At 45.7% G+C, this 25,726-nt stretch overlaps 1 protein-coding gene across 1 annotated transcript in view; it reads left to right on the top strand.

Moving 5' to 3' along the window:
- Nucleotides 1-276: 276 nt before the first annotated feature.
- The window catches only part of MKI67 (marker of proliferation Ki-67), a 45,261-nt gene continuing 19,811 nt past the window's right edge, over nt 277-25,726 (top strand). Inside the window, exons 1-9 of the mRNA XM_077455514.1 lie at nt 277-440; nt 6,306-6,414; nt 7,028-7,106; nt 13,589-13,704; nt 15,250-15,313; nt 15,411-15,441; nt 15,527-16,357; nt 18,108-18,346; nt 18,446-20,936. Coding sequence (XP_077311640.1) covers nt 6,323-6,414; nt 7,028-7,106; nt 13,589-13,704; nt 15,250-15,313; nt 15,411-15,441; nt 15,527-16,357; nt 18,108-18,346; nt 18,446-20,936 — 3,943 coding nt within the window. The 5' untranslated portion in view covers nt 277-440; nt 6,306-6,322. The remainder of the gene's footprint in view (nt 441-6,305; nt 6,415-7,027; nt 7,107-13,588; nt 13,705-15,249; nt 15,314-15,410; nt 15,442-15,526; nt 16,358-18,107; nt 18,347-18,445; nt 20,937-25,726) is intronic.

A 25,726-nucleotide genomic window follows, 5' to 3' on the forward strand; every position in this document is an offset into this window, starting at 1 on the left:
GCCACGTGACGCCACGCCTCCAATCACACATCTTCGCGCTGCTTTTCGAACACTTTTAAAACTTCACGTTTATAGGCGGTATCCCTACGCCGGAGGAAATAGTTCGCTCGGAACCCGTGCAACGTCGTATTGCCAGCCCCGATCGGTGGAGAGACGTCGGAAACGGCGGGATATAACGTGCAACGGGGAATCTGGCGCTGTCGCCGGTCGGTTTTGCGGCCTGAACTTAAGCCGGTAAGTGGAGCGGCGGAGTGATCCTCTCGGCGCCGTGCGGTCGGGGCTCTGCGCTTGCGCACTGGTGACTACGCGGAGGCGCCGAAGTGCCAGTAACGGACAGAGGCCAGCTCGGCGGGCCCGGATCCGTGTGTGTATGTGAGCGGCGTGTGTGCGGGTGAATGGAGTGAGCGCTTCGCCTCAAGGAATTCCTCCTCCGTCCTCAGGTCAGTGCTCGAGGCCTTCTGTGTCCGGGGAGCCCGGAGAGAGGCGCAGGCGGCCAGCCCGCCAAATTCTGCAAGTGTCAGCTCCGGGCTGTTGGCGGGCTGGCGGCCGGTGGGTTTGGGATGGCGAAGGTTTAGGAGTAGAACGTTCTTGGTGGGTTGGTTGAAGGGGGTTACATTGTTCTTTTAGGGGGGGGGGGTGCCTAACTGCAGGGGTCACAGCAATGGGGGGCTGTCCGCGCCGCTGCCTGTGTTTTATTGGGGGGGGGCTGCCCTCATCACTGCCGGTGTGCTTTATTGGGGGGGCTGCACTCATCACTGCCTGTGCATGTTATTGGGGGGGGGGGCTGCACTCATCACTGCCTGTGCATGTTATTGGGGGGGGGGGGCTGCACTCATCACTGCCTGTGCATGTTATTGGGGGGGGGGGGCTGCACTCATCACTGCCTGTGCATGTTATTGGGGGGGGGGGCTGCACTCATCACTGCCTGTGCATGTTATTGGGGGGGGGCTGCCCCCATCACTGCCTGTGCATGTTATTGGGGGGGGGGGGGCTGCCCCATCACTGCCTGTGTGCTTTATTGGGGGGCTGCCCTTACCACTGCCCGTGTGCCCTATTGCGTTTTTGGGGAGCTGCCCTCATCACTGTCTGTGCATGTTGTTGCTTTATTTTTTGGGGGGGGGGGGGTTGCCCTCATCTCTGCCTGCTATTGCTTTAGTGAGGTTCTGCTGGCACTACGGTTTTTTTTTTTTTTTTTTTTGGACTACTGCTAATACCACGGCCTGGCTTGTTCTTGGGGGTGGGGGGCACTGCCCATACCACTGCCTGCAGAGTTCAGTTTCTATGGGTTGGTATGTGGCGATCACGCTGGGCACATGCCGCCTCCATGTCTTTGTGGGTGATTGCCAGGTGCTTAGCGTTAGCAGTGGAGATGGCTGCAGCTGTTAGGGAAAGTGTCGGTGTGGGGTGCTCTGCCTGGTGTTGGGTTCCCTCCTTTTTTCTCTGCTCAGATTAGTGTGTTTTTTTTTTTTACAATCTGTTACATGGGATAAGCATGGGGCTTGTTAAATGTTTGCTGCACGTCTGTCTGTTCACCTGTCCCACTCTATAGACCTGCTAACATGCACATGGCACTCAGCGATCGGCCTGCTGTGTATGCTTGTCAGCTGGGAATCTGTTTGCACAAGGCTTGTGTAGGTGGGTGCTGGGATCTTTGCAGCAGATGCATCGGGCTGTAACACAGTAGTCCTGTCCAGCATATGGACAAAGCGGTTCATCTTAAGACCTGAAAGTCGTGCAAATTACTGTGCAACTTTGCCTGGCGCTTTGCTTTTGACTGGAGTGGCTTTATACCTAATACAGGAAGAGTGTTACTGGTCAGATGAAAAAGAGGGGTGGGGATTGCTAAACTGCAATATATTAGTTTTGTGCTTCATACTGCTTTAACCACCTAAGAAGAACCTGAAGGATTTGCCCTTTTAACGACTAAGCCATTTTCTTTTAGATCAGGCACTGCATTGCTTTAACTGACGGTTGAGCGACACTGTACGAAAACAAAATTGACATGCTTATTTTCCCACAAAGCTTTCTTGGTGGTATTTGATCACCTGCCGTTTTTTTTTTTTTTTTTTTTTTACGCTATAAACAAAGAGCGACAATTTTGAAGAAAGCGTCACTGGCAGGGAAAGGGTTAACACCAGAGCGATCAAGGGGATTAAGGCTAAGTTCACACTGAGGCACTTGACAGGTGTTTTGTCACTAAAAATTGCGCCTACAATGCTCCCTTCCTGTGTGAGCCTGAGTGCTTTCACACTGGGGCGGTGTCCTTGCGAGACATTAAAAAAAACTCTGCAAGCAGCATCTTTGGGGCACTTTAGGAGCGCTTTATACACCACTCCTAAAGTGCCCCCCCCCCCCCCCCCCCCGCCCATTGAAATCAATGGGCAGCATCTACAAGGAGATTCACCAGCGGCACTAAAAGGGGGCTATTAACCCCTTAATTGGCTGCTAGTAGGGTTAAACACCCCATTGCCTCTGTGAAAGCGCCCTTAGCGTTCCTTAAGGGGGTATTTCTAACGGGGGGGTGTACTTCCTGGAGGAGAGAGATCGCTGTTCTTGATCATTAGGAACAGCAGATCACTCTACTCCCCTGTCAGAACGGGGATCTGTTTACAAACGCATATCTGTTCTGGCTCTCCGTGGAGAGGCCTGAAGACATTGGTGTCGCATGCTGCCAATGTACTTGATCAGCTCCATCAGATTTTTGAGGAACTAGAAGTTTATAAAATAAGAAGAAATCTCTTCCTAAGTTGGATCAGTGCCCTGTGCTGATGTAGATTACTACGTCTTCAACACCATGGACAGCGTGAGCACCGATTCTCAGAAAAGGGCTAAACGTATTAAGAGATTGTGAGAGATAGTAAAAGCAAAGGGTTCATACTAGTGAAATTACTGCCAGATTTTACTATTGTATTACTATAGAAATGTTATTTTTGAGTTCACTTGTTTTCCCTGAATTGAGGGGTTATTTCTTTTTCTGCAGGTAAAGCTCAATAAACAATCAGCACTTGCTGAGCTGGATAGGTCCCAATCAGTCACATGCTGCTCTGTATTGCCACGTGCCAAGTCAACAGCTCTGTCAAATCTGCTGTCGCTGACGTCAGTTTTTTGTGTAGTTGACACACCTTCACAAAGATTTTTAGAATATTTTTAAATTATTTACTCAGGTCTATGTCCCTGGAGAGTTTTTTTGTTAAATGTATTGATATTTAAAGTGGAGTTCCAGCCATTTCTGTATTTTAATAAACGCACACTCACCCGTCCTCCCCGCGGCCCAGCGATGTCGCCACCCTAAGCCTTTGTTCTCTCCCCTTTATCAGTAGTGTGGGCACCCGGCTGTGACAGCTTGCGGCTTCCCAGCTAGGTGCGAGTGCGTAGTGGCCAAACTTTTCCCAGGAGAGAGACTCTACCACCCAAAAAGACATGCCAAATGTGCCATGTCAGGGGTCCTTACAGCGGCAGTTCCATTTTTGGGTGGAGCGCCACTTTAATTGGCTTGACAACTGTGCCATAGCTGAATGACGGCTACGGTGCGGCTCAATATCCTGGGAATGTCCGTGACTGCCGAGTCTGGAAGACCTGTCTAAGCACGATAAATGGTTGATGACAATGAACCTTTACCTCATGATTGCTGCATCAAATGACGGGTCAATGGGTTGTAAACAAGCCGGCGCATGCCCGACTTGGCTTTCCCCTCTCTGTACCGATTGCAGAGGTCGGGTGCAGCATCGCTGTGGGCTGGATCTGTAGTTTCCCATAGAGCTGCTTTGTGCCCATTCCTCCGCTCTCAGCTATCCCCGACTAAGCCATGCAGTTTGGGGTGTAATTTGTTGTATGCGTATTCTGTGTGAGATATAACCTATTATATGACACTATTGTGAAAAAGAAGAAACTTTTTGTTTTGCAGAGTTGTGGGGAAAAAAACTACAACTTCAAAAAAGCCTCTTACTATGGGAAACACAATTTTGTCCAAATTTTATGAAAGATTACTAATTTGCAAAACTTTAGAACGGAAACAAAGAAAAATGCTTTCTTTTACAGAACCCCCCCCCCCCCTTTATAGTGCAAAAAAGAAAAAAACAACCGTAATTAAATACACCAAAAGAGCTCCATTTGTGTGTGTGTGTGGGGGGGGGGGGGTAAAAATTTCATATGGATACAGTGTTGCATGACTTAAGTAATTGTCATTCAAATTGTGAGAGTGCTGAAAATTGGTCGGGGGGGGGGGGGGGGGGCTTCAGATACCTGTATAATACAGATATTTACACCCACTTCCGGGCATAGCTATCCGCAGAATCTGCAGGTATCTACGCCACTTCCTGGAAGTGAAGCCCACAAGGCTTCACTTCCTGGTTCCCTCAGCAAAGGTGGCGGTGGCAGCACTTGAGAGTTGGACGACAGATCAGCTTCGGGTGCTGACATAGTGGGCACGCTGGACAGTTAAGTGTCTATTTTAAAAGTCAGTAGCTGCAGTATAAACATTTCGGTGGGAACTCCTGCTTTAAAGAGGAGCTCCAGTTGTCTTTGTAAAAATTTAACTCAGCCGCTACAAAAACAATTAAAATTCAGCAGCTACTCTCCTGCCCTACAATCCAGCGATGGGCTCACCCTAGCCGATTTCTCCTGTCATCCCAGATGACAGCATCTTAACTATGGGCACCTGGCTGTTAAAGTGGTTGTAAACCCTTACAAACCACTTTGACCTACAGGTAAGCCTAGATTAAGGCTTACCTGTAGGTCCAAGCAATATCTTCTAAACCTATATGGTTTAGGAGATATTTGCCCGAAAACGGGCACCGCTGTCTACGGCGCATGCGCCGTAGACAGCGGCGAGCAGGCGCACTGAGCGCGGAAGTTCCAAGAATGGAGCTGCCGCATTTGTCGACTCCCGTGTGCATGCGCGGGGGTGATGTCATCGCGGCTTCGCCGAATGACAGCGGCGGAGCTGCGAGACGCCACCAGCAAGATGGATGCGGCGGACTACAGGGAACAGCGGCGACTTTGCTGGCTCCTGTGTCAGGTAAGTGACACATAATGGGCTTCTATGCGATGCATAGTAGTCCATTATGCTTTACCTTTGCAGGGAAAAAGAGAGGAAGTAAACTTATCATGGTTTACTTCCTCTTTAAAGCTTGCAGCTTCACAGCTGGGTGCCCACTGCACATGCGCCAGTTTGCTGTCTTGGGCCTGTGACGTGTAAGGGCCTCCTGGATTGGAGACAGTTTGATTGAATAGCTTAGGGTAGGTCCAGAGTGGATTTGATTTAAATAGTTAGCAAAAAGGCTTTCAGTTTAAAAAACACACTAGCGTGAATTTTAGGGCAAATAAACGCAATGAATTGCCCACAATACAAAAGTCGTTTGCGCTGAGAAAATGACTGCCAATCATGCCAAACCTTAAATTTTTGTGTGCTCGTGAAATGGCAACAAACTTCAGTACCCTATATTTTCTATAGGCAATGCTTCAAAAGCCCCCTATAGGTATCAGTTTAGTTTTACGGAGGAGGTCTGGTGTTAGAATTATTGCTCACACTGTGCTGTATAAGGAGATATGTAATATGTTTATCGCCATCGACCGTTTTCACATCTAAACGTCCTGTGTTCTCCTTCCCCCCCCCCCTGCACCTGCAATGGAGCGATGGGCAAGCAGAGCCCGGTAAGCATGACGCCGGATGAGCGCCAGTACCGGGGTGTGAGTGAGCAGCTGCAGCCACCAGATTGTATCTAATACCCCTACTGTATGGACCTGGCAGCAAAAGGGTTTAATAGAAAACTAGTTTTAGATGGATTTTTTTTTACTCCAAAAGCATTTTCTTAAAGTTTTGATAATGAAAAAAAAATCTTAGAGGTATAGAGGGGCGCACACTCTAACCCATCACCAAGCTTGCTCGGTCACGCAGTTTCCACTGACGGCTCCTCTACTTTCTTTTAAAACATTTGCCTCAGTGAGCTGAAATCTGCTGCTTGTTTCTGTTCTTGGCACTTGGCGCCTTACTCTGCTTAGTTTTATGAACCCATATGGCCAGTCTCATGGCTCGGCTTCTATTGCAGTTGTAGTAAAATCTTTGGTTTGGAGTGGTTGCAATTTTTCCTGAGGGTATAAAATACTAATGAAGCTTTTTGTCAGTGGATCACCTTGTGCCACACAGGTACTTCTATGTGCAGCAGTTTTAGTAAATCACCCCCATTGTTGCTGAACGCTTCACTAAAAGGCCACCTTGACACAAATTTCATGTTTTGGTTTTCTTCTTTCTCACAGTTGAACTGGAGTTGTGTATGTAATTCGATTAACTATTTTTCCTTTTATAGGTAAGAATATTTTAAAGATGCCTTGCCATGGTAAGATCATTGTGATAAAAAGAAGTGGCGTAGATGGAACACAATTTCCACTGACTGCAACCACGTGTTTGTTTGGAAGGTAAGAGAATTCATATTTTTTTTTTAACCTTCATTTTAGTTTTAATGTGTATTATTCACTTAGAGTACACTACATATTTACAGTAGTAATGCCCATCCTCTACCCCAAAACTATAGCTGAAAGACTCTTTAAATAGCTGGCATTAAACTCGAATGTTGCAGCTTACACCAATTCTTAAATATGGTGGCTGCATTATTGTGTTTTTATATGAAGCTGGTCATTCCAAGCACCCCTGTCGGTGTTAACTAGTTTATCTCAATCTGCTAACTTTGCTAGACATTTTGGTATGTTAAAAGGATTACCTATTGGCTGGATTATCAAGTTAAAATAAAGGGGGGAAAGCTTTAAAGTGCGGCTACCACCTCATAAGACTTGGTTAACAGCAATCTGTTTTGTGTTTTAATATCATTAACTCTTACTCTGTTATTTGTCATGGGTGCCTCATGTTATATAACTGAATTCTGCTGGCCGTACCAGGCTTGTGTGTATATGTTTATGGTTAGGGACACCTCTGTTAACAATGCAGACATAAATTGCTGTTGACCTGATGCACACGGTTTTGCTGATATCAGGATAAGTATTAAACTTTTTTTTTTTCCCCCTTTTTATGCAGGAAGTCAGAATGTGACATCCGCATTCAGCTGCCACATGTTTCCAAAGAACACTGTAAAGTTGAAGTCAAGGAAAAAGAGGTAAGCTTTTATCCCAAACTAATGTTAAAACATTTTTCTCAAGTCATCTTCCAGGACGGCACACCTGAGAGATGAGAGGCTCCTCCCTACAGGAAACACAATCAATCGACAGCTGTTTTAAGTCCCCACCCTTCCCCTTGATCCTCAGTTTTTGATTGTGTTTCTCCCTACACAGCGAAACTGTTTGTTTTTTTCCAAATGACCCGAAGCCGGGGGCTGGTGGTCTCCCCCTGGGAGCCGGACCACAAGCCTGGGAAGCCTCTGGGTCTGGTAGGATATTCTTGTCCTTCCTGGGGGGTTCCCCTATCTTTTCCTCAGGGCGGGCAGCAGAAATTGGAAGAGCCCCCCTGAGAGCTGAAGGACCCTGGGTACAGTGGTGTACCCAGAACTTCAGGGGCCATTATCCTGTCTCCCCCTCCTTACCTGTACAGGTGGCTGTTCAGACGGGGGTGCTGGCCATCGGTTCTTTCCAGGGGGCTTGTCCCCGACTCCTGGGTCCCCGGTAGCTCGCGTGGGCTGCCGGAGAGGGCGTGGCAACAAGCACCCGCGTCATTTTCAAACTTCGGGAAAATGGCAGCGGCGTTCTTACCCAGGAGGGAAGGCTGAGAGTCAGTAGGAGCAGGCGCCCACATCCTCCTTTCTCTAGAGCGAGGAGGCACCAGTTTACTACGGTGGATGTCTGCCTTAACCACCTCAGATATGAAGATAGGAATGAGGAATGGAAGGCATTGCCCCCCCCCCCCCCATGTATATAGACTGACTGGTACAGTGCAGGACACAGCCTAACCTGGCACCTCCCTATGGGGACAGCAGTTGGGGGGGGGGAGCACTTTGGCGGCTATCCTCCTTGCGTGTGGACCATAAGGATGGAAAAGCAAGCCCGCTGGCTGTGGCAAAAAGAGGAAGACGACAACGGTGAGTACTTTACTTTCCTTTTGCCTTGGGAATTTAGCTGCAAAATCCCCAATTCCAGCCAGAGGGTTCCTGGGCATTTGAGATCTCACCTGGGGTCTGGATTCAAATAGCCCTTAAGCTTCTGCTAAAAACACCAGCTGCAGCCCCTCTTACATCAGAGAAGCTGTATGGTGGACAGGTGGTGCAGAGGAACGAGTGTGCCTAAACCACCTCAGATGAGAAAGAGGTAGGTAGGCCATTGCTCCCCCTTCCCCGTGTATATACTGACTGGTGCAGTGCAGAACCTGGGGTCGGGATACAAATAGCGCAGACGCCACTGCTAAAACCACCAGCCACAGCTCCCTCTTACAGCAGAGACACTGTGGTTATCGCAGCAGTAGGTTGCCAGCCTCTCCCTACATGCCCAGTTGTGGTACATTAGTAGGGATGAATATAGCGTACAGAGGGGACCTGGTAGATACAAAGTTACTTACAGGCCAGGTATACCACTGAACAGGTTATTAATTGGGCAGTGGTTGGTGGATTCAGAAGCTCCCCTGGTCAGCAGGTGCACTAGGTTACCGGCCCTATTAGCCCAGCTGCTAGGAATCTGAAGTTGCTTCACAATGTTTAAAAGCTGACCTAACATTCAAGGATGGGCAGAGACCAAGCTACTGTGTGGCACAGTAGGGGTTCCCTTGTCACAGATCCTCCTTTTGGGGGTTGCCTGCTATAGTTAACTTTCATAAGCTCCAACCTCCCACTCCACCTTTACACTGTGTTTATATTATAGTGTAGGAGGTAAGAAGAAACTTTTTTTATTGGTTTGGGCTACAATCCACTCAGTGGCAGATCTAAAGGCGATTCACCATAGATCGCTCCCTACATCCTTTTAATTGAGGATTTTCTGTGCAAACCTATGCAAGAGCTACATAATTGTTTGAAGCCTGCAAATAGCTATTTACCTCCCAGGCTAAACTGGTAACCACCTCTTCTAGAGAGGTCTTAAATTGGTCTCTAGGGCTGGGCTCATTGAGACTTTAGTTGCTAATCAGCACCACCTGGATATGTGCTGGCTAGCGTTTGCTCAGTCTATGGAGGTAAGGTAGGACAACAACTACTACTAATAGTAGGGTGTCCAACCATTTTAGGATCTGTTCCTTCTCTGGTGGTGAAGGTTTAGTATCTACAGCCCAGGCTATGCCTATGAAATAAATTGCCTGTTGGTTATTTCATAAAGGGATAGACCATGACGACTCATTGGCTGCACACCAGTAGACCTCAGTAGTGAAAGTTTGTCCTTGCTGGGATGTTTTTGTGGCACAGCAGAAATACACATTGAGATTTGTGACATCTCTGCTTATAAGGGCTATATTGCTGTACATCAGAAATGCACTGCACTGAAGCTTGTTTGCTGTCCTTTATATACTAAAGGTACTGCTTTGTTTGGCTACAGATCAGAAAAATACAACAGTGAAGGTGGTCTGTACTTTCTGGTTTTGTGTTGCACAGCAGAAATGCACATCGTTGAGTCAGGTGACATCTCTGCTCATAATGGTTATATTGCTGCACATCAGACATACACAAGATTGAGGTCTGTCTGTGGGGCTTTGTGTCCTGTTTTACTGCCTTGTTGGTTACTTATCAGAAAGGCAGCAGTGAAGTCTGATGATCCTGATTTGCGTGGCGCTGTGCTGATTCAGACAGTGCTATTAACAGCAATGGCTGCCGAGTTTAAACATGCGATTTGACATGTTGAGTTGCATGACAAATCATTTCAATATTGGTGTGCTATCTCTATTCATAGTGTTTTATTGTTGCACATCAGATTTATACAGCATTAAGGTCTGTGAGGTTTTGTGTCCTGTATTACTGCCTTATCAGAAAGGCAGCAGTGAAAATTTATGGTTCGAATTTGTTGGGCTACATAGTAGAAATACAAATTGAACCCCTGCCAGGTGTAGTACATATACTGCCTTTGGTAATCCATGTAGCACCACAAAGTGGTGTTGTGCTGATTTTAGCCATGCGATTTGACATGTTGAGTCGCAAGGCCAAATCGCTTCAATATGGATGTGCTATCTCTATTCAGAATTGTTATATTGTTGCATATCAGACATATACAAGATTGAAGGTTGTCTGTCCTTTGTCTTGCATATACTGCCTTATTGGCTGCATATCAGAAAGGACACAGCAGTGAAGGTTGCTTGTCTTTTTCTGATTTTGTTTTTGCTGCTCAGCTGAGAGACACATTGAGGATGCTGGTCTCTCTGCTCAGTATTGGTATATTGCTACACATCAGACATACACAAAGATTGAATGTTTGTGTCCTGTATGTCCTATATTTACTGCCTTATCGTTTGTATATCAGGCTAAGCAGTGTTTCTCATGGATCTACCTTTCTGCATCTTAGGGATACACAGCAGGGGTTTGTTGGCTGCAATCCTCCAGGGAGTCACAGCATTGGGGACCCCTTACTTGTTCGACCTGAAAATTGCTATTTGTTTTTTTCCCTGCGACCTGTGTAATCTTGAGGTCTGTGGATCCAGGAATCAGGGACTGCTGGTGTTGCACAGACACAAATGGTACCCATTGGAAGCCATAGTATATGACTTCTCATGCGTCTTGCAGTCCCAAGTCGCAGGTTGGGTCGCACGGGTGTGGGAACCCTAAACTTATCTGTCCCTTCTGATTGAGGTTTTGCTACACAGCAGGAATACTCATCATGGCGTTATTGTTTTATTTTGCAGCAGACCAGAAAGATTGCAGCTGTAAAGGCTGTCTGTCTTTTTCCTCAGTGTCTGCTTTTATGTTGTTGCACAGCAGAAATACTCAAGATTGAAGCTTGTTGGTGCTTTCTGTTTCAGAAAAACACAATGCTGCAGGTTGCTTGTGTCCTTTCTCAGTGTTGGTTCTATCTGAACTACACTACAGAAGTGCATGACAGAAAGGATTGTCTTGTGTTCCATATTTTTCCCTGTGGCATAGCAGAAATGCACAACACGGGAGTTGGTGTTCATATTAATCTTATAACTGTGGTGGTTTGTCAGAAATACACAACATAGAAGTTTGGGTCTTTCTGTCTTTATAGCCTTATTTTGCTGTACATAGGTAAAGCACAACAGTAAAGGGGGTTCCTGTCCTTTCCGTATTTATATATCAGTTATGACCTAGCTAGCTGCACTAAAGAAATGCGCAGCATTTAGGGTTTGCTTGAGTCTTAATGTTTTTACGTCTTGGCAGCACATCAGAAAACCAGACTATGAGGACTGTTTGTCTACGTTGAGGTTCAGATTTGGGTCTCTTCCCATATTTGATATATTGGTTTAGCTAGTCACACTCAGGCACACAACATTGTTGTCTATGCTTGTGTCCTTTCTGTCTAAATCTATTGTGCCGTGCCCACAATCTATGATCATTTTATTTGTGATATTATTAATGCATGTATCACCTTTTTGTATTTCAGCCTTCTTTTCCATGGAGGGGCCAGGAGTTCGGGCTGCAGCTGCCACATGTCAGAAAACCTTGACCACTTGCATTCAGGGATGCCAGAACCATTTCCTAGGGTTGAAGCCCTGTAGGGTTATGGGACACTGGAGGAAGGGGATAATGAATCGCCCTGTTTAGTAAGAACTTGGAGAGCTCTGTTCAGAGGAGTATTAGGGCCTGAGGATGAAGTATAAAGATGTATACCCGATCGAATAGGTTTCGGCTCGGTGCATGGCCTTCATTTTGCCCTTTTAGCAAAACTAGACATAGCAATATGGGTAGTCTACTCCTGCTAGGGACTTTAATCTCCTGAAGAAGGCTCTCAGGCGTAAGTAAGGACATAGATTGGGCGTGCCTTAAACCCAGGGTTCAAGCTTCTGTTAATCTATTTCCCTTAAGTAGGCTTCCCTTTAGTCTTTTGCTAACATAAAGATAAAAAGGAAGCAGTTTTATTTCCCTCAACAGGATAGTGTTAAGACAGGCCCTCTTATTGATTAATGTAGTGTCCTTGTCTTACACAGGTCTCTTATTTATCTTTTTAGTGGTTCTAAGTAGCACCTACAGGCATAATAGGCCATGGTTGTTAGATGTGTGAGATAGGCAACATTGCTAACCTACAAGTTTAACATGTTTTCTGATTCCATTTTTAAGAGCCCATTTCACCTAGATACTGCATCTGAAGCGGAAAAGGCAGGAACATCTGTGGAGCAGACCTGCAGATCAGCCGCATGATCCAGCTAACATGCCTTCATCAAGCATATGAGCGTATGGAGTGGAGGTAAAGCTCACTGCAGAGCCAAGGTTCGCCAAGAAGGTTTTGCAGTGGCCCCACCCTAAGGTAGGCCTGAGGTACTTGTTTATCCTCTCAGGTGTGCCGTCCTGGAAGATGACTTGAGAAAAGTACCAGTTACTTACCGGTAACTGTCTTTCTGGGAAATCTTCCAGGACGGCAGGCCTACTTCCCGCCCGTTGGAGGAGGGAAAATTCTAGAACACTAGAAGGTGAGTACCTATGAGGAATGATTTCCCTTGTGAACCTGGTTCAGGAGTTACTTCTCTACAAACTGAGGATCAAGGGGAAGGGTGGGGACTTAAAACAGCTGTCGATTGATTGTGTTTCCTGTAGGGAGGAGCCTCTCATCTCTCAGGTGTGCCGTCCTGGAAGATTTCCCAGAAAGACAGTTACCGGTAAGTAACTGGTACTTTTTTGACTATGCAGTGGAACCTTGGATTACGAGCATAATCTGTACCAGGAGAATGCTTGTAATCCAAAGCACTTGCATATCAAAGCCAGTTTCCCCATTTAAGTCAAAGGAAACAAAGATAATTCATTCCACGTTTTCTGTTACATGCAATACCGTGTGTGGCCAGAGGTGGGGGGGTGCCAGAGAGACTCTGATGCACTCGGGGACCGAGTATTTGTGAACGGCTTGGAGTTTCAACAGCGCCCCCGCACCTCTGGCCAAATGCTCCTAATTTTGCGAAACACTTGCAAGCGGATTTAAAAAAAATTCTCGTGTTGCGGGGCTCTTAATTGCATAACACTCAATCTGAGGTTCAACTGTAATATATGTATTTTAGTCACTTGGCAGCCGGGAAATATTTCTATTATCCTGATTGGTTGTCATATGTTTTGCCTGTAGTTCTACTTTATTGAACTTTGCATATCAAAAGTAAGCATGCCCCTTTTTAAGTTCATCTTTTGGGACAATGTTTCATGTCGCACCTATATTGAGACTGAACACTCTCACCAGGTCAGTGGTATCAACAGGCCACGTGTATTCAGGTATTGGTCCATGGGTGTCTGTTGCTTAAAGAAACCTTAGTATTGTCTGTCTAATAGTGGGGTTTTATATTTCTTTAAATGACCAGTAACAGCCTTGCTTCTAGTGCTGAGGGATGAAAATCCATTTGATTACTTGTCTGGAAGCATAGCATGCATAGAAGTAATATTCTGGGTGTCTGGTTTAAGAAAGGCAGCATTACCAGCTTCAGAAACTAGAACCTAACTTGGATTATATTTAGAGATAAAAAGCAGTGTCATTAAAAATGTTCATATTTATCTTGTCTTTACTCAATTTTTTTTTTTTTTATATCTAGGTGTTTGTCACCAATTTAAGCTCTGTGAACCCAACTCAACTGAATGGACATGCTCTTAAACAGCCTGTACGCCTCAAACATGGAGATATAATCACTATTATTGATCGCTCTTTTAGGTAAGTTGTCCATTATCTATGTGTGGTCATCCCCGTCTGACAGGACTCATTTGGTAGATTCACTTCTGATGGACTGGTCTGCTGGAAAGTTTTAATTGGATCAGCCGCTTTAGCACTGATCAGTGTATTCTTATAGCAGAGGCGTTCCACAGTCAGTACAATCTTGGTGGGGAGGAATCTTCCATCACCACGCTTGTGTGGATGGGGGAATCCTCTCTGTGTGTGGGTTGTTTTATTTTTATTTGTTTTCTCGACATCTGATACCAGCTTTAGGGGTCCATTCATAAAAATTGCACAGCCATTTGTGCAGTGGATCTGCATGTGTATTCTGTGGTAACAGGGCAAAACTTTTTTTTTTTTTGAACAGATGTAATATCGGCAGTAGGGGTGCAACGGATCACCCCGTTTGGATCGGCACATGCCTCGATCCACCGAGTGCTCTGCGGTCTTGGCCTTAGGAAAGGCTTCGGCCTAGTTCCGGAGCAGCGGCCGTCTTGGTGCACCCGTCGGCGTTTACAATGTAAACTCGTAATCGCCTGTAAACAAACCGGGGTCATAATGACACCGGTTCCTCTCCCCTGTGTACAGATCTGTACAGTGGAGGGGATAAATCGGATGGCAGCAGCGCTGTGGGCTGCATCTGTAGTGCCCACAGTGCTGCTGTGACAATTGCAGTCACAGCCATCCTGCCGTACCCTGCCAATACTCCAGTGGGGACTATATGGTGGTGGAATTTCTCACAGGTTTTTGCAAATTCAATTATTTGCTGGTCCGAAAAATGATCCAGTCTGTGAGTGTTTGTTTTTTTTTTTTTTTGTTTTGTTTTTTTTGATCCGGTGCACCCCTAATGGGCAGTCGTAAACTACTGCATTTTGGCCGCTAGATGTCGAGCATAGGAAATGCATGACTGTTGTCTCTTGTTACAAAATCTAAATTCTATCGAATGCTGGAGGAAGTTGGCAGCTGTAACCAGTGGTTACTTTTAGACCCAGTGACCATGTTCAACGGAAGACAAATGGAGTACATGTACTTAAAGGGGGCACTTGGGGATGAAGAATAACCTGGCAGAGGTTCTCACCCCTCTATAAAGTGAAGTTTACATGCTGTAAAGGTGCTCTTCATGTGTTCTGTTATATTGAATGACAAGTATTTCACTATAATTTAGACACCTGCACTGCCTCAAAAGGTCAGGGCGGTACAGTAGTGCATATGTGACACTTGGCTTGAAACCTTTTAATGGCTCTAAAGGCTTGGTTCACACGTGTTCACTGCAGCCTGTTCACTTGAATGGGCTGTTCTACCAGTGAGAAATGCAGTAAAAACACCCTGCACTTTTTTAAAGCCGCAGGGAAATTGCATGATTTTGCACCATGCCATGTCCTGCAAATGCATTGATTAGATGCATGGTGTGCCATTAGCAATGAATGGCAGCCCTGCGCATCTCTGAGAGGGCAGTGTATTTTGGTTGCAGGTGCGGGAGCAGGTACTATGCCCACAACCACCTGCAGAAGTGTAATTTTGGGTTTTTTAATTTTGTGTTTACAGATTTGAGAGTCCTCAGCCACAAGGAAGGCGGCGATCTGCAGGGCTTGATTCTGAAAATTTTAAGGTATGTTCATTTTATTTTATTTTTCCCCCCTCAGCTTTGTGTGTGTAATGAAGTGTTTTTAACTTTATTTTATATTTTTTTTTATTTTCTCTTTCAGTTATTTGTCAGTAACCAGTCTGAAGACACAAGTAAGATTTTGTGTTTAAGTATAACTAAAATTATGTTGACAATCACTGAAACCTTTTTATTAAAAAAGCCCATGTATTTTTACAGATGAAACTGTGCGGATAGAAAGTATAACCAATAAAGTCCAGAGAAAATCTGAAGGAAATCTTACCAGAGCAACACATGCCCGGCGATCGCTGCAGGCCAGTTCATCAGAGGCAAAGAGAGACCATTCTCCTTTTGGTGAACTCTATAAAATGCTTAAAAGTGAGGTAGAGCCTAGGAAAAAAGGAACCAGTCAGACCCCAGCAAAGGAAAGCTCTCCAAAAAATGTAAACGTTAAGAGGAATTTACAAGCTGAAGAAGTTTCTCCAGCCACATCCAGGCGGAATTCCAGAAGAAGTCAGTCAAGTGACAGCACAACAGTTCAAAGCAAAGATTTAAAGGTGGAACGTAGATCCGTTTCTGCTGACCCAATCAGGGAACAGTCAAAAAGCCCCTCTAGAGGGCCAAGAACCTCCCTAACCAAACAGAAGCAAGGCAGTGCAGTGGAAGTAAATAGTCCTATCATTTCAAATAAATCTGTGCAGAGCACCCCAACACATGAGGCTGTCCTGAGTCCAAGGAGAAGGTCTGGCAAACAAGTATCTAGTTCTCAAGAACAAAAGGCTTCAGTTTCTCCAGAGAAACAATCTCCAAGAAGATCTAGAAGTTCCGGCGGAAGCCAGGTGGATGGTCTTGTGCCCTCGCCAGCTGGTTCTAGCCATCTGAGAAGCAGAGGTCAGTCTGTTCCTCAGCCAACTGGTATAGAGAATCAAGAAAATTCTCCTCTGCCAGTTCAGTCCCCTAGGGGGAGACGAAGCGCATCTAAAGATCAGACTAAGGCATCGCCATCTAAGCCTGTTGAGACTGAAGAAAATGTAAATAAACCTGTCCAAGGTAAGTTGGTGTTGCGTGCCCCCCCCCCCACCCAAACATTTAACAGTAGCATGGGTGCTTACAATGATCAGCTTTTTTTTTAATGTAAAACCCTTTATCCCAGAAGGAAAAACGTTGGGGGTGTGTGTGCTTGTGTTTGGATTCAACTTGTTAAGAGTATATGTCTGCTAGTCCACGCAACGCTAACAATGCTGCCGTGTGCAATGCCCCCTGTGCTCATTCATCTAGAATGAGGGCACGCTAATAAAATGAGTGTTACTGGCCAGATTATCAAATGAAAACCTTGGAGGGGGCCGGGGGAGAGAGAAACCAATGTAGCCACCACATACAAGGATTGCCAAGTTGAAAATATATTAAAGCAGTAGTAAACCCAAAAAATATAAAGTATGGTTCCAACCAAAGGGGCTCTTATTTGTCTTGGCCGTGGCAAAGTCACCTGGAAGTTGCCCCCCCCCCTCCTTCCCCCTGCTGCTGGGCCATTCACAAAGTGCAGTGCGCTATGCACAGTAAGGGGACCCGGTTGTGAAGCCACAAGGCTTCACTGCTGGTTTACCTTACAACATTTGGTGGCGGTGGCACCTGAGAGCCGACTGAAAAATCGGCTGTGGTGGACACTGTGGGATCCTTGGACAAGTAAGCATCCTAATAAGTCAGCAGCTACAGTATTTGTGTGGGTGTGGTTTTTTTTTTTTTTTTTTTTTTTTTTAAGGAGCCTGGAGTGCCACTTCCCAGTTAAGAACAATTGAACAGCTATGTGGTTTTCACATTGCGTAATAGTCTTTGGCTACTTTTCGACAGGCGTAACATGACTCAAATACCCAAATGCCAAAAAATGCGGCCCTTCAAAATAACTTGCTCACCTCTCCTGCTGCCATGCTCTGCTTTAGTAAAGAGAATTTGCTAGTTAAAGAATCTTCAGACTCCCTTCTGGGAGTATTGGCTTCCTGCTCTGTGATGTTCTAACCTTCAATCGGCTTGGCTGTGTACATCTGTGTTGGGTTTTTTTTTCCTCTTCACAAATAGAAGCTCTTTGCAGGTGCAGCTTTAGTTTACCATTTGGCTTTAGTGACAGGAGTTATAGTGTACAGCGAGTGACTGTTGAATTGGGCAGCATTGAAGAAAGCAGTTATAGATCATCGTTGAACTATTTACACAATCTTCACGTATCGGTCAAGGCCCCTGTGTACCACCTATTGTAGTGTTATATAATTATTTTGGCTAATATTTAAGTTGGGGTGTGGTGTTTTTTTTATTTCCCCCCCCCCCCCCAAGCGTAGCACAAGTGTATAAAGTATTTGTATATACTGGAGTGCTTGGGGGCTCACATCTAAGTTCAGTGCCCTTGGGTATGCTTTTTTTTTTTTTTTTTTTTTTTTTTTTTAAAGGAAGAATGTAATGAGAAACATGAAGGATGTCATTACTTTTTATGCCAGTTGCTTGGCTGTTATAATGCTTTTGATGCCATACTTCACTTTTTCCACATTTGTGAATCGGATGTGAAATGCGCACATAACTGGGCAGTCGGCACCTTTTTTTAGGAGGTGGCCAGAAATGGCAGATCCTTTTTTTTTAATCACTTGTATTTTTGAATGGAATGTCTAAAAAGTATATTGATATTTATCATAGACTTTGCAAAATGGAATAAACTAGCGATTGCACCTCGTCTTTCATGTAGTTGGAATACGGCCTTGACCATTTCATGTTACTTTTTGAATTGTTAGCCACAATTTCAATGTTTCTTTTTCTTTAGGACTTGCAACAAAATCTCCAAGAAAACGACGAAGTGATGAACTTGGCCTGGCTGAACCACCCCTTAAAAGGAAGAGAGTCTCTTTTGGTGGACATTTGAGCCCTGAGCTTTTTGATAAAAGGCTTCCTCCAAATTCTCCCCTTAAGAAGGGAGCAACTCCTGCTAGACGAAGCTTGTCGCTCAATTCCCCACGTGCTGTTATCCGAAAGAGTTTTGGTTTAAAGCAGACTGTGATAAGGGTAAACACAGCTATATGTTAAAACTTATTTAATCTTGTTACCTACTAACCTTTTGCATTGATGTAATTTTATTTTAATTTTTTTTTCCCCCCATTTTAGGAAGTTTTTGAAGTGTCTGCTACTCGGCTTTCAAGCTCGCCATTAGTTAGATCCACAACACCAACTAGGAGAACTTCAGCCTATGCAGCAGCACATAATCTATCATCTGGTGCAGATACCTCGGTGTCCTCTCCAAAAAGGAGATCCTCACCTGTTAACAAAAAGTCACCAAGTAAATCTTCACCCTCTAATGCCATAACACCTGTTAACCAATCGCCAAACAAAAGATCTCCATCCATGACTCTGACCCTTACACCGCTTAGAACCTCTCCGTCCACTAGGTCACAAGTACTTTCTCCATCCAAGACTCCTGATAAGACTCCGGAAAAATCTGAGCTCACAAGTTCTGCAAAGAGGTCCTCTGTCTCAAAATTGCCAGATTCGGCCAAAAAGTCATCAGTAAAATCCTTGCCTCCCACCCCTGTTGGGAAAACTTCAGTGACCATATCCACAACACCATCTAAGAGATCTCCTTCCAGATCTCCCATCCCAGTGAAGAAGTCCCCAATAAAATCTGAAGCCTCTACACCTGCTAAATCTTTCACCCCAGGCAAGCAGTCGCCAGGAAAATCTCCATCCAAAACTCCTGCTAAGCTGTACACCCCAGGAAAAAGGTCTCCAGCAAAGTCCCCATCCACAACCCCAGGCAAGAGGTCACCAGGAAGACCTCCAGCTAACAAATCTCCTTCAACCAGATCTCCCATCCCAGTGAAGCAGTCACCAATAAAATCTGATGTCACTACACCTGCTAAATCATCCACCCCAGCCAAAAGGTCACCAGGAAGACCTCCATCAGCAACTCCAGCTAAAAAATCTCCTGTTAAGTTGTCCACCCCAGGCAAGAAGTCCCCAGGAAAATCTCCATCAAAAACTCCTGCTATTTTGTCCACCCCAGGCAAGAGGTCCCCAGGAAAATCTCCATCCAAAACTCCTGCTAAATTGTCCACCCCAGGCAAGAGGTCCCCAGGAAAATCTCCATCCAAAACTCCTGCTAAATTGTCCACCCCAGGCAAGAGGTCCCCAGGAAAATCTCCATCCAAAACTCCTGCTAAATTGTCCACCCCAGGCAAGAGGTCCCCAGGAAAATCTCCATCCAAAACTCCTGCTAAATTGTCCACCCCAGGCAAGAGGTCCCCAGGAAAATCTCCATCCAAAACTCCTGCTAAATTGTCCACCCCAGGCAAGAGGTCCCCAGGAAAATCTCCATCCAAAACTCCTGCTAAATTGTCCACCCCAGGCAAGAGGTCACCAGGAAAAACTCCTGCTAAGCTGTCCACCCCAGGCAGAAGATCGCCAGCAAAATCGACAACCCCAGCCAAGAAATCTCCCATGTTGCCTACTCCAGGCAAGAGGTCACCGGGAAGACCCCCATCAACTCCAGCTAAAAATACTCCTGTTAAATTGTCTTCCCCAGGGAAGAGCTCACCAAGAAAATCTCCATCCAAAACTCCTGCTAAGCTGCCCACCCCAGGCAGAAGATCACCAGCAACATCCCCAGCCAAGAAATCTCCCAAGTTGCCTACCCCAGGCAAGAGGTCACCGGGAAGACCCCCATCAACTCCAGCTAAAAATTCTCCTGCTAAATTGTCTTCTCCAGGGAAGAACTCACCAGGAAAATCTCCATCTAAAACTCCTGCTAAGCTGTCCACCCCAGGCAGAAGATCACCAGCAAAATCACCCTCCACAACCCCAGCCAAGAAATCTCCCAAGTTGCCTACCCCAGGCAAGAGGTCACCAGGAAGACCACCATCCTCAACTCCAGCCAAGCAGTCTAAGTTGGCAACCCCAGGCAAGAGGTCACCAGGAAAGTCTCCAGCCAAAACTCCTGCTAAGCTGTCAACCCCAGGCAGACGATCACCAGCAAAATCTCCCAAGTTGCCTACCCCAGGTAAGAGGTCACCGGGAAGACCTCCATCCTCAACTCCAGCTAATAATTCTGCTAAATTGCCAACCCCAGGCAAGAGGTCACCAGGAAGATCTCCACCCAAAACTCCTAAGCTGTCCACCCCAGGCAAAAGATTGCCAGCAAAATCCCCATTCAAGAAGTCTAAGTTGGCAACCCCAGGCAAGAGGTCACCAGGAAAATCTCCTAAATTTTCCACCCCAGTCAAAAGGTCACCAGGACGACCTCCATCCGCAACTCCAGATAAGTCTCCTGCTAAATTGACCCCAAGCAAGAGATCTCCAGGAAAATCTCCATCCACAACCCTAAAGTCTCCTGCCTCAAAATCTCCATCTGTCAAGAAGTCACCAGCCTTGTCTCCAGCAAAGCGTTCTCCATCCACACCATATACCAAGGGGCGATTCTCAATTTCTCGCGTGGATACACCACCCCGGTTTGAACAGAATGCTTCTGCATCAAAGACACCAAAGCGGGCTCGTAAGTCCTTGACATCAAAGAAAACACCACTCCGAAGAAGCAGAAAACTTGAGGCCTTTGAAGCTATTCGTGCCAGACGACGCAGTGGTGCCTCAGAGGCCAACTTGTATGGTAAGGTTTTTTCCTTGATGGGTAAAAGGTTTTGATTTATACAAATGTCATATTGGATGCGGTTGGAATGTCTGCATTTAAATCTAAACGCAAGATAAACTGCGAACTACAACTGATGTGTATGTGGACCCTTTTTTTTTTTTTTTTTTTTTTTTTGTCCACCCACTCCTGACATTCAAACAGGCAGTGCAGTCAGGTTGTTAACCTATTTGCAATTAAGTTGACCACTAATGTTGCCTCCTTTCTATACTGTTTTAACCCTTTTACTGCCAGTTGTCTTTGCACTCATGCTTAAAAACCTTAGGCCTGGAGACTACATTAAACCCTCCAACCATATTTTCTGAAAAGCAGTCACCCTCGAACAAAATGGCAGTTCCAATTTTTTATGCCACGCCAAAGTAACATAAAATTTCAGTTATATATATATATATATATATATATATATATATATATATATATATATATATATATATATATATATATAAAATTTTTTCCAAGTACAATGTCAAACCTTGAATGTGCATGCACCCACGAAAGGGGGGGGGGGGGGAAGCTGCGTGTGTAAAGGGGCATAACTTATGTGCTCCAAGCTGGTCCACAGGAAGTACCTGGCGGGGTCACTTCCGGGGCATGTGACGTCAGCGGGCACCAGAGATGCTAGTTCCTGTTTCTAAACTGCGTGGGCGCTGGGAAGCTGGTGTTTAAAAGGGTGAAACGCAGCAGAGGCTGCGGACCACTACGGGGTGGGATGGACTCCTCTGATACCTGCACAGGCAACGGAAGTGGGGCCCTAACACCAGCACCTCACAGGTAAGCCTGAAGTGTATTTTACTTGCACATCCTGTGAGTATTCTCCCCCTTGTAACCAGTAGGGATTAGGTGAAGGGGGCACATTTTTCCTTTCCTCCTGCACGTGGTGTTATGGAGTGTATGTGGCATAAAATTTATTGGATTCATTTGTTCTCTTGCAGAACAGGGCCCAAGCGCAGCCACCAAAAAGGAAATGTGCGGTTTGCGGAAACAAATTGAGCTCCTCGTAGAGCAAAGTAGTTTGCTGCGCCTGTATAGTCAGCCTAGTTAAGGATGACCCAGGAAAACTCTTAATTGAAAAGATTCAAATCCCCTCAGTGGGTCCATCTCTATTTAGGAGAGTGAAGACTGAGTCTGAAGCTGGATCTGCGCATCTTTTCCAGAAGAATTGGGGTCAGACACAGGACCCAGGGATAAAGAATGCGGAAGGGGCTTGAGGTATAAATTATCATTGGAAGATGTAGATGGCTTAAGGAAGTATGGTTGACACAAATACTGGCAGGTACCTCTAGAGAGCAGATTCTGAAATCTCCCTATTTTGGGCAGTGGTGTTTTTGGCTGATTCTTCCGCAGAGTCGGTAAGTGACAACTAGGCCCTCGGTCTTGGTGAATTCGGCCAGAAACCTGGTGAGGTGACGCTGCCTTAAAGTTGCGCCTATATGGTCTTCCCTTAACAGGCAATCGTCTTTTTGGCCAAGGTCTGCAAAAGGCGCTGGAACGCATGGCAGGTGGAAAAAAAGGTCTTTCCAGAGAATCGGAAAGCTGTTTTTTTTTTTTTTTTTTTTTTTTTTTTCTCCCTGTGACCAAAGTAGGCAGCAAGGTCCTAGAGAAAGGGACAATAGGCCCAAAACATTGTAAAGGGCAAAGGGGGCATCTTGTTTAACCCTCCCAGTGGGAGGAAAATTGAGGGCAGCAGTTACCTCAAGTCCATTCATCTTGGACCTAGTGACCAATAGGTACAGGCTGGAATTTTCTTTCCAGCCACCAGTGATTTATTTTTCAGCTTTCCTCCCCAGGATCGTGTAAAAGCAAGGGCCCTGGGTCTCCAAATTGGGGACTTGTTAAATCAAAAGGTCCTGATCCCGATTCCCCAGTTGGATCAGGGCAAGGGATTTTATACCCATAAATTTTGTCATCCGAAAGCCGTCAGGAAATTTTCAGCTCATCTTGAACCTCCTGGTCTCTAAACCGTTTAGATACAAGCACTTTTGTATTGGATATGGTGTTCACTCAAACCTGCTTTACCTAAACTGCTTCATGGCCACTCTGGATTTGAGGGATGCCTATCTGCACATCCCTATCCATCCAGCCTTCCAAAGATTGAGACTAGTGGTCAAGATGGGAACAGATTCGGCACTTTCAATTTCAAGCCCTCCTTTCCGTCTGTTCTCAGCCCCGTGCATTTTGCAAAGGTATTGGGAGGTGCTGTCTCCAATACGTTTAAAGGCGGTAACTATTATCCCTTACCTGGATGACCTATTGCTGGTGGAGACATACCAAAAGTTATTAGTGGATCTCCAGACTGTACAGGACTTCAATCTCTAGGCTGGTTAATAAACAAATCTTCCTTTCCGGCCCAGAAAGTGACATGTTTAGGGTATGAATTTTGCTCAGACCAAAGTTTCTCCCGCAGGAGAAGGTCTCAAGAATGATGCGAACAATGTCAGCCTTACAGACCAATCAGAGGTTTCAAGAGCAGTGGGTCTGATTACCTCTTTCCTACAGTGCCATAGGCAAGCTTTCATCAACATCCATTACAGCTGTTTCTATTAAGGAACTGGGATGGAGATGCAAATTCCCTGTAATCAAGGCTCTTAGCCTCCAGGGTAAAAAGCTTGTGGCGGTCGACACACCTGTACCTAACTAGGTCTACCATGGTCCATTCTTGTATCCCAGAGGATCACAATGGATGTGAGGTTCCTGTGGACGGGGAGCCCACCTCACCAACACAATTGCACAGGGAGAATGGTCCTCAAGGGAATCAAGAGCTTCGTCAAATCAGAGCTTCTAGTGGTTCAGAGAGCCCTGCAGGCATTTCAGCCGGATTAAATCAGGGGGTCACAATCTCCACATTCTATCTGACAATATTGCTGTGGTTACGTACCTCAAACTGGGATATACAAGGAGTGGGATACTTCAATCGATCGCCAATTAGATTTTATCATGGGCAGAAGGGAATCTAGCCTCCAATTACAGCAGTGCACCTGAAGGGGACACAACTGTCTGGCATATTAGCCGCTTCCGGGTATGTCGAGACAATTGGACCCCTTCACCCCAAAATCTTTGCGGGTCTCAGCGACAGATGGGGATGTCACGAAGCGGAGCTGTTGGCAGATCAGAACAATCGTAGGACAGATGTTGTTTTCTCTGAACCCAGCGGCTCGATCATTGGATCGCTGCTCTGTCGACTTATGAGGCTATTTGGCCTCTGTTTCGCCTTCCTGATGATCATGCTCATTCTGGAGAAACAGCTCTTATCCTAATGGCCCCTTTCTGGCCCAAGAGGCCATGGTTTTCCCTGTTACAGACTCTGATCTCAGAACCTCCCACTATAGCTAGATTCTCCAAATCAATTTATAGGTACAGGCCAGTAGTGATTAGAAGTTGTCCAACCTGGGACCTGTCCCTGATGGTGCTTCAAACTCTGGTAGAATTCCCTTTTGAGCCCCTAGAGCTGTGATGGCAAACCTTGGCACCCCAGATGTTTCGGAACTACATTTCTCATGATGCTCAACTACAATGCAGAGTGCATGAGCATCATGGGAAATGTAGTTCCAAAACATCTGCAGTGCCAAGGTTCGCCATCACTGCCCTAGAGGAGATTTCAGTTGAAGAGGAAGTAAACTCTCCCACTCTGATGCTTCTCTTCATTTAGTCCATCATAATAATTATCAGACTATAGCCACTAATCCAGCCCAAATCGCATATTACTGTTCAAAGAAACTTTAAAAAAAAACTTGTTTCCAGGGGTTAGTCAGTACCATCTTAAGTATTGTTTTTAGTCCACAGTAGTGTATTTCCGCCTTTACATTGAGCACTTTCTGTACTGTTAACCAAGCCTCCTTCTCAATGCAACGTTTCTATGGCAACCCTGCTTCCCTGTTCATAGCTGACTTGTTTGATTTCATAGTATTGTGCCGATGTCTGTTTTCCTTTGTCAGTCTTGTCAGCTTCAGCTAAGACTGCAGTAATGGCCAAGTTTACACTGCTTGTCATGTCACATGGTGTGTAAGAGGAAGCTCTGAATGATTCTAAAGTCTCCTGGGAGTTCAGTGTTGTGCTGTAGGAAGTCCTGATAACAGATAGATAAGCATATAGAGAGTGTGTAAATCGGGGAGATCTGGGAGATCATGCTCAGTGACTTCATTCTAAAGAAAAAAAAAAAGATTACAACAATTCTAATCAAGTAAGGAGATATCTACAAACAGTGATCATTTGGGTTTTTATGCTGTTTATATGGGACAAAGTTGTGGGGGAGGGTTTACAACCACTTTAAGTTACTTGCCTTTAAAGAGGGGTTCCCATTTCAAAAAAAATATAAATAAATTAAATCAGCTACAAATACTGCAGCTGCTGACTTTTAATAATCGGACACTTGCCTATTCCAGGGGCCAGCGATGCGGGGGGGGGGGGGGGTCGAATCCCTGCTCGTCCCCCCCCCTCCGTTCGATGGTGCAGGAATTGTAACTGGGCTTCACAGCCGGGAGGCACCCACTGCGTGAGCGGTGCTGTGATTGGCCACGCAATCATCTGGGACCTGTCACAAGTCCAAGATTTACAAGAGGGAGGTGGCAGAGCTGAGCCCTTCCTGTGCCGTGGCGGAAGAGACGTCGAGCCCAGGCACTGAAGGAGGCAGACTACGAGGGACACTCTAGCAACAGCCATTTAGAGGTGTGTGAGAAACTTTCCAAACGTGTTTTTATTTTTTTGGGGGGGGGGGGGGGGGGTGGTGGAACACCACTTTAAACTATTTCTTGTGC

Source organism: Lithobates pipiens, unplaced genomic scaffold (genome assembly GCF_037356315.1).
Source record: "Lithobates pipiens isolate NorthernLeopardFrog02 unplaced genomic scaffold, aLitPip1_a1.2 Scaffold_25, whole genome shotgun sequence".
In the NCBI taxonomy this organism is placed as follows: Eukaryota; Metazoa; Chordata; class Amphibia; order Anura; family Ranidae; genus Lithobates; species Lithobates pipiens.